Source organism: Myotis yumanensis, unplaced genomic scaffold, assembly GCF_028538775.1.
Source record: "Myotis yumanensis isolate MYYU_CA2020_CCGP unplaced genomic scaffold, mMyoYum1.0.hap1 SCAF_15, whole genome shotgun sequence".
Lineage (NCBI taxonomy): Eukaryota > Metazoa > Chordata > Mammalia > Chiroptera > Vespertilionidae > Myotis > Myotis yumanensis.
The window spans coordinates 18840283-18856890 of NW_027223766.1; the positions used below are offsets into that span (position 1 = coordinate 18840283).

Here is a 16608-nt window from a genome sequence, read left to right on the forward strand (position 1 = left end):
AGTGAACAATTCAGTGGCGTTTGGTCCATTCACCTGTTGTGCAACCACCACTGCTATCTAGTTCCGAAACATTTTCATCCCCCCAAAATAAAACCCTGTTCGAATAAGCAGTTACTTCAGGTTCCCTCCCATTCCTTAGGCCCTGGTTATCCCAGTCTCTTTTCTGTTTCTATGGATTTACCTATTCTGAATATTTCATATGCGTCTAATCATACATTATGTGACCGTTTGTGTCTGACTTCTTAGGACTATTTTTAATTAGTGTATTGGTGGTAATTATTGTTTTGTAATAAAACATCAAAATAACATTTTTAAATGCTTCCTATTTTAAATGCTAATGGTGGTTGTTTCAGATGTAGCCAATGAAAAACAAAGAAGACTTCTGTATAACTTAGAAATGGAACAGATGGCGAAGACAGCTAAAGCACTCATGGAAGCCGTGAGCCATGTTCAAGCACCTTTTACAAGTGCAACGCATTTGGAGCATGTGAGACCCATGTTTAAGGTACGAGTTACTAGTAACTTTTGGTGGCAGTAGACATTTACATATCATTTTGTTCAGCATATTTTTGACTTAAGGAAATATAATGACATATCCCATTGGTGTAGACCTCGAAACAAAAAGCCATGTTATTTAGGACATGGCAAATACAAAATGTATTCTTAAAGAGAATGACAAATGTATGTACTATTAGGAGTTAATAGCTGTGTGATCTTAAGAATAGAAAAAGTTCAGAGAATGATCATTAATCCTTCGCCTGGTTTTCTCTAAATAAGTTTTATTTCAAACTTTAGGTAACTTTGGAGTTACCTAAAATTCCAAAGGATCTTCATTGAGCTGCTTGCTCTCTTTCAGTGCTTCTGGCCTAGGAACTAATATAATAGGAGGGTTCTGATATGCCTGGAGCCCAGAAAAAAAGAGTAAGGAATAGAAAGAAGCATTGTTTATTTTTATAGGTTGATCTACTAAGAATGGTACTGGTTCTTTAAAATGTGATTTCTCATTCCTTTTTCATTTCCTATTCTTTTTTTTCTACCCTTTCTCCAAATTCTAGAATGAGTAAGCAGTGCATCGTAAGGATCGTAGGGAAGTGGAGGGGAGTCTAGTTAAGTTTGGAAAGGGAAAAAGGGTAAAGTACATTGCAGTTTGTGTGGTTAGGATGGTCTGTGGAAGCTAAAGATCATAATTTAAATTCTAATGCAGACTTCACTATACATATGTATGGGTGGTGAAAATGTCTACAAGATTCCTGTGCTTCCTTTTAGGTGTAAAATTTTATAATTACTTTTACCCCTACTTCAAGGTCTAAGTGAGAATGATATTGCTAAAAGTTGATGGAGAATTATAGAATAGGAGGGGGGCTAAGGAGGTAATGTTAAAAGGAATAGTGGTGTATAACTGGCTTTATCTTTTGGAATAATAATAGAAAATCATGTTGAAATGTTATAAACACTTTTTCTTTATTATAAAATATATTTTATAAGGCAGCTTTTTTGTTTGGAATAATATTATACCCTTCTTTTGTTTTGTTTTTCAAATGTTTTTGTAAAGGGGGAGGCAGAAAAAAGCAAAATAAGGATCTAGCCATAATTCAGCCATTCAGAAAAAACCTTTTGTTAATATACTACTTTTTTATCTTAAACAGTTGTGATCGTATTATGTATAGAATTTTTTTTTATCTTGCGGTTTCTCACATAAGTATTTCCCTGTATCATTAAGAATTTGTCAATAGATTTTATGATATGGATTAGTTATAGTTTATTTAAACATCCTCTAAGCACTGCCATTGTTCTCTTCAGACACACTCATTTCTCACTCTTAATACTGTGCACCTATCCATTTACAGAAGCCAGAGTGATCTTTTTAAAAGAAAAAATGCAGTTTCACCTTCTTCCTTAAGGATCTTCACTGACTTTGCATGACACTTGATGAAATTAGCACACTGAGAGGGTCTAGAGACCACCTGCCTTTCCAAACTCATTGCTAGAACTCTTCCGTTTCTTGTCTCTTACTGTGCTGCAATCACACTGGCATTCTTTAGGCTTCTAGAATGTTCTAAATTATTTTCTCTCCAGAGCATTCTTATAAGCTGTGTCCTGTGTCTAGAATGCTCTTTTCTTTGCCTGTGTAGTTTCCACTTATAATGTTACCTTTTCAGAAAGTTTTGCTCTGACCCCTCTAATTCAAATTAGGTCCCTTTTCATAACATGCTATTCTTTTCCTTCATTGTATTTATAACCATTTGTATTTGTACATTTATTTTAATATGTGTATTAAAACATAAGGCTAGTATGCTTCTTTACTGTACTTTAAGCTCCATGAGGCAAGGGACTACATCTATTCTGTTCACTTTTCCCAATATCTGGCACAGTTGCTCACTTGTAGCCAGTGCTCAATAATAAGCACTGACAGGGTCAAGGAATAAATGAGAGATTCCTAGAGTGCATTATACTATGAAGGGATATACACATTACTAGGAATCTTTCTACAATTGGCAAGTTGTATTCTGTAAAGGTTTATACAATTATGAGTAGGCAATTTAATTTCACTGTCCCTGGATATTATTCAATGTGATTTGATTGGAGAAATCATTGTTTTTAATTTCTAATCGAGTTAAACATTTTTTACTGGCTTATGGACCATACACTTCCATAAAATGTTATACAGGGTTTCTAGTGGAATGTGTCATTTATTACTTCCATGTAGTACTTTATATTTTAAAAGTCCTGCACTTCATATGCTGCCCAAAGCTTCTCTTCACAGTGATAGTCCAGTTATTAAACAGGAGGAAGATGAGTTTCAGAAAGATTAAATAAGTGGCAAAGCTAAGACTTGAAGTTAGGTACTGTGGTTTATGATATTTGTTAGGGATTATACACTTTATTTCTAAACTTTATGCTGTTACAAGCAGAGTGTTGTGTTTTCCTTCATAATGCTAAAAACTTTTTAGATCTTTTAAACATTTTAGTTGTCATTGCTATAGCTCACTCATATAAACATTTTTTCATCTGTATGGCTATATGGTTTATAGTTTTGCTTCATGACGACTTATTAAAAGCAAATACTCTCACATCAGACATGTCAAAGTCATACACGCACACACTAATCTCTATGTTTTGACATTAGCATGTTCAGCAGTCAAAGGGTAGCTCTTCTTTTGTTTTCCATTAAAAGTAGGTATTCAGTTTTTATAGTAAAATTTAGTGTTTGTTGGCTTTCACTGTCTATAATGAAGAAATATTTTATTGAACTATATTTTTAAAGTATTGTCCAGGGTTATTGCTGACATGTCAATGTAAAGTATTTGACTGCAAAAAAAAAAGGCTAAATGATGTCCAGGGAGCATGCTTAAAGTAAAGAAAGTAATAGAATTGCTGCAAGTAGAAAATGCTAAAGGATTTTCTTGGAAATAAAAAGCCCATGATATTGCAAGGGAAAAAGCTTGCAGAGAGAGATGAGTTCTTAAGTCAGGGGTATAAGTGATATCATTTTTGAATACTGATTATCCCATTTTATTGATGTGAATAATTTATAAATGCTGCACTTAAAATATTCGTAATGCCTTCTACTGAATTTATGATCTTATTCTTTTATTTATTTAAGACCAGGCAGCATTAAATCGTTTTCTTTCCTTTTGTCTAAGAAAGCTTTCCAAATAGCTATGCTAAGAAATTTATTGCTTTTTTTTTTCAGAACTTCAAGTTATTTATTGTCTGAAAGCCTTGAGAAATATGAATGTAGTATTATCATAATTTTTAATTAACACTTGAATATACATGATATATTTTAAATTTTAATTTTCCTAGTTGGCTTGGACACCTTTTCTGGCTGCATTCAGCGTGGGTCTACAAGACTGTGATGATACTGAAGTAGCTTCTCTTTGCCTGGAAGGTATAAGATGTGCAATCAGAATTGCATGCATTTTCAGCATTCAGGTAATAAAGAAATTTGCCTTTGTAGTCATTCTACTTATGCCATTACTATAGTTTAAATTATTTTTTTATGTTTGACTTAGGAAAAACGAATTTCAAGCTTATGATGTAATTTAAATCTTAATATTTAAGAATCTGAGAATCTATGACAGAGTAGTTCTATACTGATGTGCCTAAAATTCATAATAACTTTGGTTTGCAATTCTTCCCCAAGACTTTGAATTCCTATATGTTAATTTTGATATCTTATTTAAATAAATATGTTGCAAGTTCTTATTGAATTACATATATTTTCATATTTTATATACAGAAAGTAGGTTTATAATTGTTCATATAGAGAATAATACAATAATTAATAATAATATAAGAATAAACTGTTTCATATATATATATGTGTGTATGTGTGTGTATATGTCTTAACCCTCAGAACAAGTTTAAGAAAACCAGGTATATAGTACATAATTTTCATGAAGATAGCCCCTTCTAGTAATTTATATGCTTTGTCTGATAATAAATGTAGTCAAAGCTTGCTTTCTTTTTTTAAAACTATTTTATATTATGAATGATAGGACTTAAAAAGCACAGTCTACTTGTAATGAAAAAGTGAGCAAGTTTATAAGTAAGGTTTCTGCTAGTTCACACAGTACTTGAAACAAATATTCAGTGAATGTTTTTCTACTATGTGAATTTATTATTAATAAAATCTCATCTTGATTTGACACTTTCACCTTTGTATTTTAGAAATTTTGTTTCATTTATCTTAAAAAAACACTCTAGTTTGAGGTATTGTATATAAGTTATGATTTGTCAGTTAAAAACTTACTAAACAAGTAAACAGTTTGTCATTAGGGAATTAAGGATCACTCTGTTGTGTTTACAACCATGTCAAGTATACTTTTCTCTTTTTTATAGCTGGAAAGAGATGCGTATGTTCAGGCACTAGCAAGATTTACCTTACTTACAGTGAGTTCTGGTATTACTGAAATGAAACAGAAGAACATTGACACAATAAAAACGCTTATCACAGTGGCTCATACAGATGGAAATTATTTAGGAAATTCATGGCATGAGGTATAAGCACTTTCTCTGTTTTCAGTTTTGTAATTTGATTTATAAAATGAGCTAAATATTCTATCACTGACATGCCTAAGTGTTTGGGGAGAAAATTAAGTACATTCAGGATAGATACAGATAGCTTTTTATAATCTATATATATAAAAGCCTAAGCGACCAGAAGACCGGATGACTGGTCAGTAGCTATGACGTGCACCGACCACCAGGGGGCAGACGCTTAACGCAGGAGATGCCCCCTGAAGGTCAGTGTGCTCTCACAGTGGGAGTGCTGCTCAGCTTGCAGATGGGCACTAGACGCTGGGCTGACGGCTAGGGAGTTAAGCTATATGATCCTCTCCCGTGGACACTACCTCTACACGCACTAGTGGCGGCAGGCTCAATGGGGCCAGGATGAGTGGGAGCAGCAGGGTGCCCAGCCCGGGCTCAGGCTCCTCCCTGACCGCCTGCGGCTTTGAGCACTACTTCATACTGTGCGTGGTCAACGAGAACAGTGGGCTGGAGCCTGATGAACGAGGGTAAGGCCAGGCTGAAGCGGTGCGGAGGTCACTGGTCCCCGCAGGCCGGTGCACCGGGCCTCTAGTGATTGATAATGTAGCCTAAGTTTAAATCCTGGCTGCATACATTTAAATATATTTGCAAACATTTTTAACATGGAATTAAGTTTTTTCTTCTTTTTTAAAATTAAGATTCTGAAGTGCATCAGTCAGTTGGAGCTTGCACAACTTATAGGAACTGGAGTGAAACCTCGGTACATTTCTGGAACAGTGCGAGGCAGAGAAGGATCTCTTACTGGAATGAAAGATCAGGCTCCTGATGAATTTGTGGGGCTAGGGCTGGGTGAGCATTTTACAAATTATTTCTATGAAGTATCAAAAATTGTTTAACTTATTCAATCTAAGTAACTTTATTGTAGGAATGAAATGTAATTGGAGGGATATGATAAAATGCCCATTGGCTATTGTTCTGAGGAAAAGCAAGATGAATGTATAGAGAACTAAGTCTTTTTTGCCTGAAATAGTTTGCAACATTAAATGAGGTTTACTCTTAATCTCATAGTTGGGGGTAGAAGAAAGGTACAGTTTAAAGTTACTGCTTTTAAGACTAAGTAGGTAACTTAAATGAGTGAAGGCTTGTATAAGATTGTAAATAGTAAGGGCAACTGGAGAAAGCACTCACATTCAGGTTTTTTAAAGGTACTGTGCAGACCTACCTAAATTCTTCTGCCACCATGGTTTCCCATGTGCTCATTCTAGCCAGGAACTTCCAGATTTAACCCAATAGAAAAAAAGGAAAATATTAATGGATACAGGAGAGCCAAAGGCCATGCATTTTTAGTCATAAATGGAAAAAAGTTTCATCAGGGAAGAGGCAAAGTTTAGAATGTCTTTCACTTTGAATACTATACTTTTGGGTTTGAATTCTGCAAATTTCTTCCTGACTGTGTGCAAGTAACTAATTCTCTGAGCTTTGGTTTTATCTTTTTCAAACTAATGGTAATATCTACTTATAGAGTTGTTAGGATTAAATAAGAATATATATAAATGGATTTGGTATGTAGGCAAATCTATTAATGGTTTCTGGATTATTCTCTGTCCTTATTCCCCACCCCACTTTAACCAAGAAATCTAGAGACATGACTTAGCAAGAAGGAATACACCTGAGATCTAGGAGTATTTACCTTTTAAAGCTTTGTACTGTAACATTATATTTCTGGAAAATTTCTCTTTTTATCTTTTAGTGATTTCTCTGTTGTTGCTTGCAGTAAAAATTCTTAGGAAATCCAAAAGAATTTCAAGCTTGAAAAACAATCCATAGGGAAAGAAGTAAAGACCAGGACCATATGTGGCTTCAAGTTGGACTGGGACAGTTAGTTCCCAGTGGTTATCCAACTGTGTCAGCCAGCAGTGCAGTCTGTACCTCAGTTGTGTCTTAGATGCTGTGGTTCTGGGTGATGCAGTTGTAGACCTAATAACTTGGTGACCCAGCAGCAGGATTTAGAACTGCCTGAGCACCTGCATGGTGACTTATATAATCTGGAAGTCTGACTTGGAACATTAGAACTATAATTACTCCAGAAGATAGCACAAGATACAGATGAAAAATGTTTACAGGCAAGTGAAATGAATGTGCAATGATTGATTCAATAGCTTTTGAAAGGCCTTTTTTTTTTTTAAGAACTAAGGAGTGTGGGAAGGCCAAAATAATGACAAGTACAAATTGCCAAGGCTCCATTTTGCCAAGCAACAGAAGTAGGTTACACTAAAAATAAAATAGCAGTGAAGTTTTTTATCTCCTAAAAGTTTAATCAAACAATAAATAATGCATGCTGATAACATTTACTATTAGTATATTTGGAAGTGAATTAAAATTAATTTGTTCACTGTGCCGTTGTGCCATTTAGGTTGCAAGGATATGAGATGGTCTGCCTTATTCTTTCAGGAGAAGTGCATTTACAGAAAAATACACACTTTTGGGGATCTGGAAGTGAAATAAAAATGTCAGACTTCCAAGCCATTCAAGTAACCAACCATACTCTTCTACCTCTTTCATGCTTTATCTAGGCTTTCTCTTATATTATCTACCTCTTTTAGCCTGCCCCATTTTCCACTCACTCCTGATAGATCAGGTCTCTCATTTTTGAGTCTACATTCAAGAGAGAGCCAGTCTTTTGACTTGGCCTGTTAGGCAGAGCTCGCCTTTCAGGCCATCTCATTGGTTAATCCCATGTAGCAGATGATCACCCCTGTACATCTGTGCCCTGTCACCTATCCAGACAACAGATGCTTTCTTCAGCAGGATGCTGTAGTCAGAATTAAGGCTAGATGATGTAGAACAGACAATCTAGTTGGTTTAGTCTGTGTGTGTGTGTGTGTGTGTGTGTGTGTGTGTGTGTGTGTGTTTAAATAATATCCTTTATTAACAGCATTTAATAATGCACCAAGTATTAGTTTATATACCAAGTATTAATTTTTGTACCAAGTAAGTTATGCACCAATATAAATTATGCACAATTTATTAATGTACTAAGTATTTCATTTTAGCCGAGTTGATAGGGCTGGGTATATATTTATCTGATTGATCCACTTGCACACTTCCAGTACGTTATATATGCTGCTCCTTCTACCTGAATTGCTTTTCCTCTTGTCTCCTTTCCCACATGATCATCCTTCTGGGTCCAACTTAAATTAATATTTCATATTTGAAACCTTCCCATGAGTTAACATCCCCATTCTCCTTTATCCCATCAAAATTAATTATATTTAGCAAAATTTGTATTATATATAATTAGTTTGTTTCAGTCATGAAGTAATCATTACATTGTATTAAAGTTGGTTGTAAGTTGTGTCTCTCCTGGTAAATTGTTAACTCTGAGGACAGGACATCTTTTTTACTTTGTTTGGTTGCTAGAATAGAATTGAGTCCAGCTAGTTTAAATAATGTCATCTATTATGTTTCCATTCTTAAAGGCATTTATTGAGTATCTGGTCAGTCAAGTCAACAGTATTTATTGAGCATCTGCTTTGCACTTAATATTGAGTGAAGTGTAGGGGGATACACAAAAAAAATGTATATGTCTTGGTTCCTAACCTTAGGGATCTTTTTATCTGGCTGAGAAGGCAATATTAACACAACCAAAGTAATTTATATGAAACTATATGGAAGAAATTCTGATTTGAGTAGTACTTCTATAAGTAAATGCTTAGTTCAGAGGAAGATGAGAGCAGTGGAGAGGAATCCTTCATTGGGAACTCAAACTGGGTCTTGGTAGATAGGGTTTTAGATAGTTGAGGGAATGCCCTGAATAGAGACGCTATATTGTCTAGAATGTTGAAGGGAACTGCCTTAAATGCTGTGTTGAAAAGTTTATACTTTATCCTGAAAGTAATAGTAAGCAAAATGAAGCTGGTGATTTAGGAAAGTTAATCTGGCAAGAGAATGAAGGAGAGATTTAAGAGGGGAGAAATTAGCAGCAAAGAAAGCATTCAGGAAACTTTCAATTATCTGGGCCTGAAATTATAAGCATCTCAACTGAGTAGGAATGAAAATTAATGAATGATATGAAAACAGGTCAAAAGAAAGATTTAGTGACTAGTGGAAAGATCTTGAAGATGATTGTAAGGTTAAGAGTTTGAAAACTTGGGGAAGTTGTTCTGCTGTCTGACATATGGAACCAGTTTTTTGGGGAAAATAAATTCTTTTGAATAAGAGGATGTTAGAACATATAGTTAGAATTTTCAATAAGCATTTATAAACAGGGACTGGAGATTAAATGACAGGGGAGATCTGATTATGTGGAGTTGGGAGTCATCCTTAGAGGGTATCATTGGAACCTGAACTAGTACTGTCTTTCTTAAACACTAAGAGTAATTATGCCTAATGTCATTAATTTGTGCTCTAAATTCTCAGTGGCCCTAATTTGTGTAATTTTTGCAAACACAGTTTACATCTTTATAACCATGTCTGTGTACCAATTAGTATAGCTCATTAAGCACATTTTGCCTTGATAAAGGTCACTGATGCCAAATGAATTGTTCACCCAAAGCATTCTTTCTTTCATTAGGAAAATAACTGATTTTAGAAATGTATTTTAGAACTCTAAGTGTGTTCTTCCAGCATTCAGACTTACTTTCAAACTGAAATTAACTCTCTTTTATGTGTGGTAGTTGGAGGAAATGTGGACTGGAAGCAGATAGCAAGTATTCAGGAATCCATTGGAGAAACCAGTTCTCAAAGTGTTGTTGTTGCTGTAGATAGGTAAGGTATTCACTTTATTCCCTTTTCAAATGAAACTGGTTTAATTCTGTAGCATTTAGATATTTTGTGCACAGTAGTAAACAAAATTTTATTGCCAAAAAAACTTTCATTAAGTAATGTAAGACTGTATTGTAATATGATGTGATTTAAATGATGAAGCACATACTTTTGCATTTTAGGTTATAGAATATAGGAAAGAAACAGTATGATAATGTAAGTTTTAGTAGATATTAGTGGGCATTAGGCAAATAGTAACCTTGATGAAAAAGAACACAAATGTTTGATTTCCTGTATAGAAAACATTCCCCTTATTATCCCTATTGGGAAACAGAGTGTACTTTCTCTTTCTGATAGAGGACTGCATTAGGGGTAAAAGGAAGGGATTTGCTGGCAATTCTCATTATTATAAGCTTCTTTGGAAAGAACTTGGAAATTGGTATATTATAGACATTACCAGGTATTCCTCATTTTTAGTTTGTTTTCTAAAAGAAAAACCATACTCTGGTTTATTTTACTATGGGAATATTTAGTTTCAGATTTTAAAAATTTCTAGTATATAGAACATTTAGTGGTGTGGTGTTTTTTTTTAATATTAGTTTTTACCAGATGAATGCCCCCCAAATTGAAACTTAACATTTTACAAATCTAACATTTAAATTTTTTTTCTTTGCCACTTTTTATGGAAACTTGCAAAAATATAAATGTAATATGTACTGTTTGTTTATTTGTTTGTTTGTTTTGGTGCTTTGAGACTCATGCTGATCCATTATTTTACTTTGCATCACATAAAACTTTTTGCTCTAAGTACAGACAGAACTAGAGTGTTCCAGGCTACTGACCCTGGAAGTACTCCCTGGAACTTTTATCCTTGAAAATAATTCTTAATGTCCACTTGCAATCTTTTTTGTTAGGGGAAGGAGGTTATTTGCATTTTTCTTGGGAAGGATGAAGAAAGATTGTGTAGCATCTATATCGGCGGTTCTCAACCTATGGGTCGCCACCCCTTTGGGGGTCGAATGACCCTTTCACAGGGGTTGCCTAAGACCATCAGAAAACACATATATAATTATATATTGTTTTTGTGATTAATCACTATGCTTTAATTATGTTCAATTTGTAACAATGAAATTGGGGGTCACCACAACATGAGGAACTGTATTAAAGGGTCGCAGCATTAGGAAGGTTGAGAACCACTGATATACCCACTATATAATTAGAAGGTTTACCACATGGTTGGTATATTTCAAAGTGTTTTACCTGTATTATTAGTTTAATCCTTTAAGTAGCCTCATTAGATGAGTATTATTGTCCTCAATTTACAGATAAGGAAACTGAGACGTGGGGAAATGAAATAACTTGCTCATTCCACAACCAGGCTTACTGGGCCTTCATTATTTTGATGACTGTTTCATTCATAGAGAGTTTTGGGGAATGGAGCCAAGACGTATAGTCAAGCAGCATATCTTGAGTGTGCACTCTAAACCTCTCTACCTGCATGTGCAACTTCAGAGCAGTGTAATGTCTGCCTTTCTGCTATCAGGGTAGCTTTTTTCCAAGTGGTTTTCTTGCTTTCCAGAAAATCACCTTCACTGTCATTATGGGAATCTCTTCAGGCAAGAGTCAACATTTTACCTACTATTTCTGTTTCCATAATATACTTTATATGAGCATACCTCGTTCTGATTTATTCAACTATCCATTGTTTGTTATAGGTAGACATGTCACTCATTTGAACAGATAATATGCTTGTCTGTTTTAATAATTTATACTGTTTCACAGGTATCCTAGCATAAGTACTATTAGTACTTTGTCCTCTCAAACTCATCATCACCAAAGTCTTCTGCAAACATAAAATTAATGTCCAATTTTATATAAAAACTCAGTATTTAAATTTTAGCTTATAATGAAAATAAAAGCTACATCTTTGATATATTATAAGATTATATTATTCTTGTGTGGTGCATTTCATTTTTTCATTACATTTCTTCTGAATTTCTTCTCAGATATCTGAGGTTATATTCATATGTAATATTTGGACTCTAGTCTATAAGCTAACTGAGATTGCCCTGGAATTCAAGACAGTGGTGAAATATTACCAGGTATCATCCTTGAAAACTGTACTCATCCAGCAAAAACAATAATTTTCCTACTCTTAGGCCTATTGTTCTGAAAAATCTCTTCTGACAAGTATAGGAACTAAAAATGAAAATAAAAATAATTCTTTTTTGCTTAATTATTTATAGCTTCTGTTTCTTAACAGAAAAATTGCTGATTCCATTAAAAACCTTCAAGTTTTTAATGATAATATATCCTAATTATCTCCACTTTTGTAGTCTTAGGAATCCATTAGAATTTAGGAGAATATTGTGCACTTTAATCTGGAGTACCTAATCCTCTAGGATTTGCTAGGGTAGAATTTGCTAGCCATTGCTAAACTAGACCAATTTTATAGGTATCCTAAACTATGCAGGGATGGATTTTTGTCCCAGAATGGTTTATCTCTAAAAGTTAAAAAAAAAAAAAAAAACACAAAAAAAACAGTTAATTAATACCATGGTTTTTGTTTTTACGGTTTTTGAAGCACATCAGATCTAGTTTTGTAACTGGCTCATTTCACACTTTGAAACATTGTCACTATTTAGAAAATACATACAGCTCACCCCCCACTTCGTTTGCTCAAAAATATCTTTCAGGTAGATATAAGAAATAAATGTTACCTCAGATATTTCACTGTGAAAAATTTTTACATATATAGTAATTTACTTAGCCTGTGTGTTACATACAGCTTAATGTTTTTTAAATCTTGAATCTGCAAGTTTGGTCAATCTTTTTTTTTGGCATTGCTGTATTACTATCATGATATGGATGAATCAGTAATATATCAAATTTATTTTTCTACTCACACCTCCGGACATGTCTTTTAATATTAGCACACAAGATCCTCATGCTACTGTCCTTTGCTTTTCCTACAGGGACTTTAGAATCTATTTCATAGGCTGATTTTGTGAAACAGCTTTTTTCTCCTGCCTTGGTATATTAAGGCTTAATTTTAAATGCCTCCACAGACCATTGTGCTTCTATCTATCACTTATGTTTAGCGAAGCATTACCAGAAATAGGGCACCTCTCAGAGGTTACCAAGTGAGTAGGCATCTGAATACGCTTTCCCAGAATGTGTGCTTCCACTGCCTTCCATCATCACCTGGGTCTACAGGACCCATCTAATTGCTGCTGCAACCCCTCTGTGGCCATTGTTCTCCATTATTTCACTGCATTCAGAGTTGCATATATCCCCTCTAGTTATATATAATCTCCATTTCTGTTTCTGTTCTTTACCCCTTCAACTTTTGCCACTTGCCTCTTTCTCAGTTAAACATTTTTTGTTGTTGTTTCATTTCTTTCTCCTATACTATTTAGTTTTGACTCTGGTTTTGGTGTGGGTTGTTTTTTTTGTTTTGTTTTTTTACATTGCTCCTTGGGGATACCTGCAGTTTGATAAATTGGCTAATGACACATATAATGCATAGTCTAGCCATTTTCAGTGTTTGTTCATGTGAAAGCTTTGTATATGTTAATATCTGGATCTAGTCAAATCACTGAATTAAATGGGCCCTATTACTCTTATATTTTCTCCCAGATTGTGTTTTTAGCCAGATCTTTGAATTGTTGTTTTGTTCTCTTGAGAAGAGCAGTATGGGAAATCTCAAGATATTCCTTTAGCAGGAGGTCAGATTCTGAGTTATTGTGTTGTTAGTTTCTAAGTAGTTTTTCCAGTCTTGTTTTTGTTACTCATTGCCAGAACACATAGATAGGCATTCAAGGGCACTAACAATATGCTATTGTTTTAATCTTAAAAATAATATACTCAGAACATTTATATTATGGATGCAGGAAAAAACTAGAATATATTTAAAATGTTTAAATTACGTTTTGCTCAAGTAAGTGTGGGGCAATGTAGCTCCGTGGTTAAGAAGGTGGCCTCTGGCCCTGACCGGTTTGGCTCAGTGGACAGAGCGTCAGCCTGAAAGGGCATGTACTTTGGTTGCGGGCACATCCCCAGCAGGAGGTGTGCAGGAGGCAGCTGATCGATGTTTCTCTCTCATCGATGTTTCTAACTTTCCATCCCTCTCTCTTCCTCTCTGTAAAAAATCAATAAAATATATTAAAAAAAAGAGAAGAAGAAGAAGAAGAAGAAGGTGGCCTCTGGAGTCAGGCTGTCCTGGTTTGAATCTTGGCTCTAGCACTTACTAGTTTTGATACTTTTAGGAAATTCCCATAAAATTGGGAGTATAATGGTACCTATTTCCCAAGATATTGGTTATTATTTTGAATGGATATATTAAGCAGTCAGGATAATACCCACCTTGTGATTATTGGTAGCTGTTACTGTTATGATTACTTTTATTTCTAAGTTTAATATTTGACCTGCTCCTGCCTTTAAGTTTTCTTCTTTACCATGCAGATCTTATGGTATTTATTTTAAATTGAGGAATATCATTTCATTCTGGAAGTCACATTCAAACCCTTGGTTATAAACCCACTGAGTGCATAGATAAAAATGCAGACTTTAAAAAAGAGGACTAATATGTTTATGCTGAAGTCTTTTATGAAACTTTGAAACACAGAAACAGAACTCAGTGAAGAAGTCTGGGCAAAGCTGGACAGCATTGCTTAACACTAAGTATTTGAATGCCCTAAGAAAAGTCAGTCAGCTACTTCTTGGTTAAACTCTTGGAGACTATTTGTAAGGTTCTGTTAAATCGCTTGTAACGTGACATAAATGAATTTTCTAATCAAACATACATTACTTGTAGAAATTAAGTAGAATTTTTCATTTTAAAATTTTGTTAATGTTAATAGATAATCAGGAAAAGATTGAAAATTTTTCTGTTTTATAGTGTACCAATTATTAGTTTTACAAATTAATATTTTTCTTCTGAGTCTCATAACTAGTTTTTGTAAATTTACTAATAAAATTAGAACCATATATTCTTTACTTTAATATATTACTGAATGAAAAGGTAAGAGGGAAGAACATCAAATTATAGTTTCTAAAGTATAGGATAATAAAAATTTTCATTTGACTACCTGATTTCTTTAGTTCCTTTAAAACAGATAAAAGTAGCCACATTTGAATTGATGTAATAGATGTGAGACTATACATGTTTTTTTCAGGCTATACAATTTTTAATCATGGGGTTGTTCTGTTCCTTTAGAATATTTACAGGGTCTACAAGGCTAGATGGAAATGCTATTGGTAAGTATGTACATTTATTTCACTTATAAACTGGTTGTTTGGCTAAAAGACTTGAACATTAAGCTAAAAAATTGTAAATCTATTTATATTATAGTGGATTTTGTCCGTTGGCTCTGTGCTGTGTCTATGGATGAATTACTTTCCACTACACATCCAAGAATGTTTAGTCTACAAAAAATAGTAGAAATATCATATTACAACATGGGAAGAATAAGATTGCAATGGTCTCGAATTTGGGAAGTTATTGGAGATCATTTTAATAAGGTATTTAAATAATTATAGGATTTGCTTACATTTATGTTATTTTTCATTGTGTAAAATTTCCTTATCATAATCTAATTGAGAATTTTTCTTTCCAAGCAATTTTTTTAAGATTAAATTTAGAAAACCCTTTGAGTCCTGTTTTTTCTTTAGCTCTAGGTTTTAAGGATTTAGTTAAAATAATGTTTTTCTTATTGAGAAATATTATTAGCAATTAGTGCTTTTATAAAGAATCTTAGGATTTACTTATATACACTATTAATGATACACTATTTTTAAAACAAAAATAAAAAATTATATTTTCACCGCTGACATTAGCACCCTTTATTTCTGTTGCCATTGCAGGTTGGCTGTAATCCTAATGAAGACGTAGCTATTTTTGCAGTAGACTCCTTGAGACAATTGTCAATGAAGTTCTTAGAGAAAGGGGAGCTTGCTAATTTCAGATTCCAGAAGGATTTCTTAAGACCTTTTGAACATATAATGAAACGGAACAGGTATTATATTTGTTGAATTGCTTAATATCAAAAAATACTTTATTATTTTTCAGTGCAGGGAGAAAAACAGAAAAAGGGAAAGAAAACTGATGTTTTATCTATATGCTTATTCAAGAAATTAAATTAATATTTTAGGTCTCCAACCATTCGAGATATGGTTGTGCGATGTATAGCACAGATGGTGAATTCTCAAGCTGCTAACATTCGGTCTGGATGGAAGAACATTTTCTCTGTATTTCATCTAGCTGCATCCGATCAAGATGAAAGCATAGTGGAACTTGCATTCCAAACAACAGGGCATATTGTCAGTGAGTATTTCTTTTAACTGTGTTTAAGTTAAAAGAAAAAAAAAGGAATGAATGAATGAAACTATAATCTGTTCAGAAGATAATTCAGGTATATAAGGTTGTAGGTCTACTATGGTTTTCAAGTTTTGCCTACATAGCAGAGTAAATGATGAATATATTATTATAGTTAACGTTTATTGGACATTTACTATATGACAAGCCCTGTAAGTACTTTGCATGTATTTTCTTCAGTCTTCACAACTATGAGATAAGTATCTTTAATGTCACTCCTCTTTAATACATAGATTGGGAAACTCGGGCCCAGTGAGGTTAAGTAATTTTCCTAAGGGCACAGAACTAGTGATAGAGCTGATATTCAAAGCTAGGGAGCCTTAAGACAAAGTCTTTGTTTTTACCCATTACACTTTGACTTTGAGGGAGAATAAAATATTAAAAATATAAGTTATACCTATCTGGAAGATTATAATGATGACCAACATCAAAAACATCAAGAATAATGACATTATCATAGTTATTATTTGAGT

General features: G+C 33.8%; 1 protein-coding gene across 1 annotated transcript in view; it reads left to right on the top strand.

The window, feature by feature from the left end:
• ARFGEF1 (ARF guanine nucleotide exchange factor 1) overlaps positions 1-16608 on the top strand; it is a 118277-nt gene that overhangs the window by 82722 nt on the left and 18947 nt on the right. Inside the window, exons 20-28 of the mRNA XM_070392406.1 lie at positions 354-505; positions 3808-3936; positions 4846-5004; positions 5694-5844; positions 9672-9762; positions 14978-15018; positions 15113-15282; positions 15625-15776; positions 15912-16084. Coding sequence (XP_070248507.1) covers positions 354-505; positions 3808-3936; positions 4846-5004; positions 5694-5844; positions 9672-9762; positions 14978-15018; positions 15113-15282; positions 15625-15776; positions 15912-16084 — 1218 coding nt within the window. The remainder of the gene's footprint in view (positions 1-353; positions 506-3807; positions 3937-4845; positions 5005-5693; positions 5845-9671; positions 9763-14977; positions 15019-15112; positions 15283-15624; positions 15777-15911; positions 16085-16608) is intronic.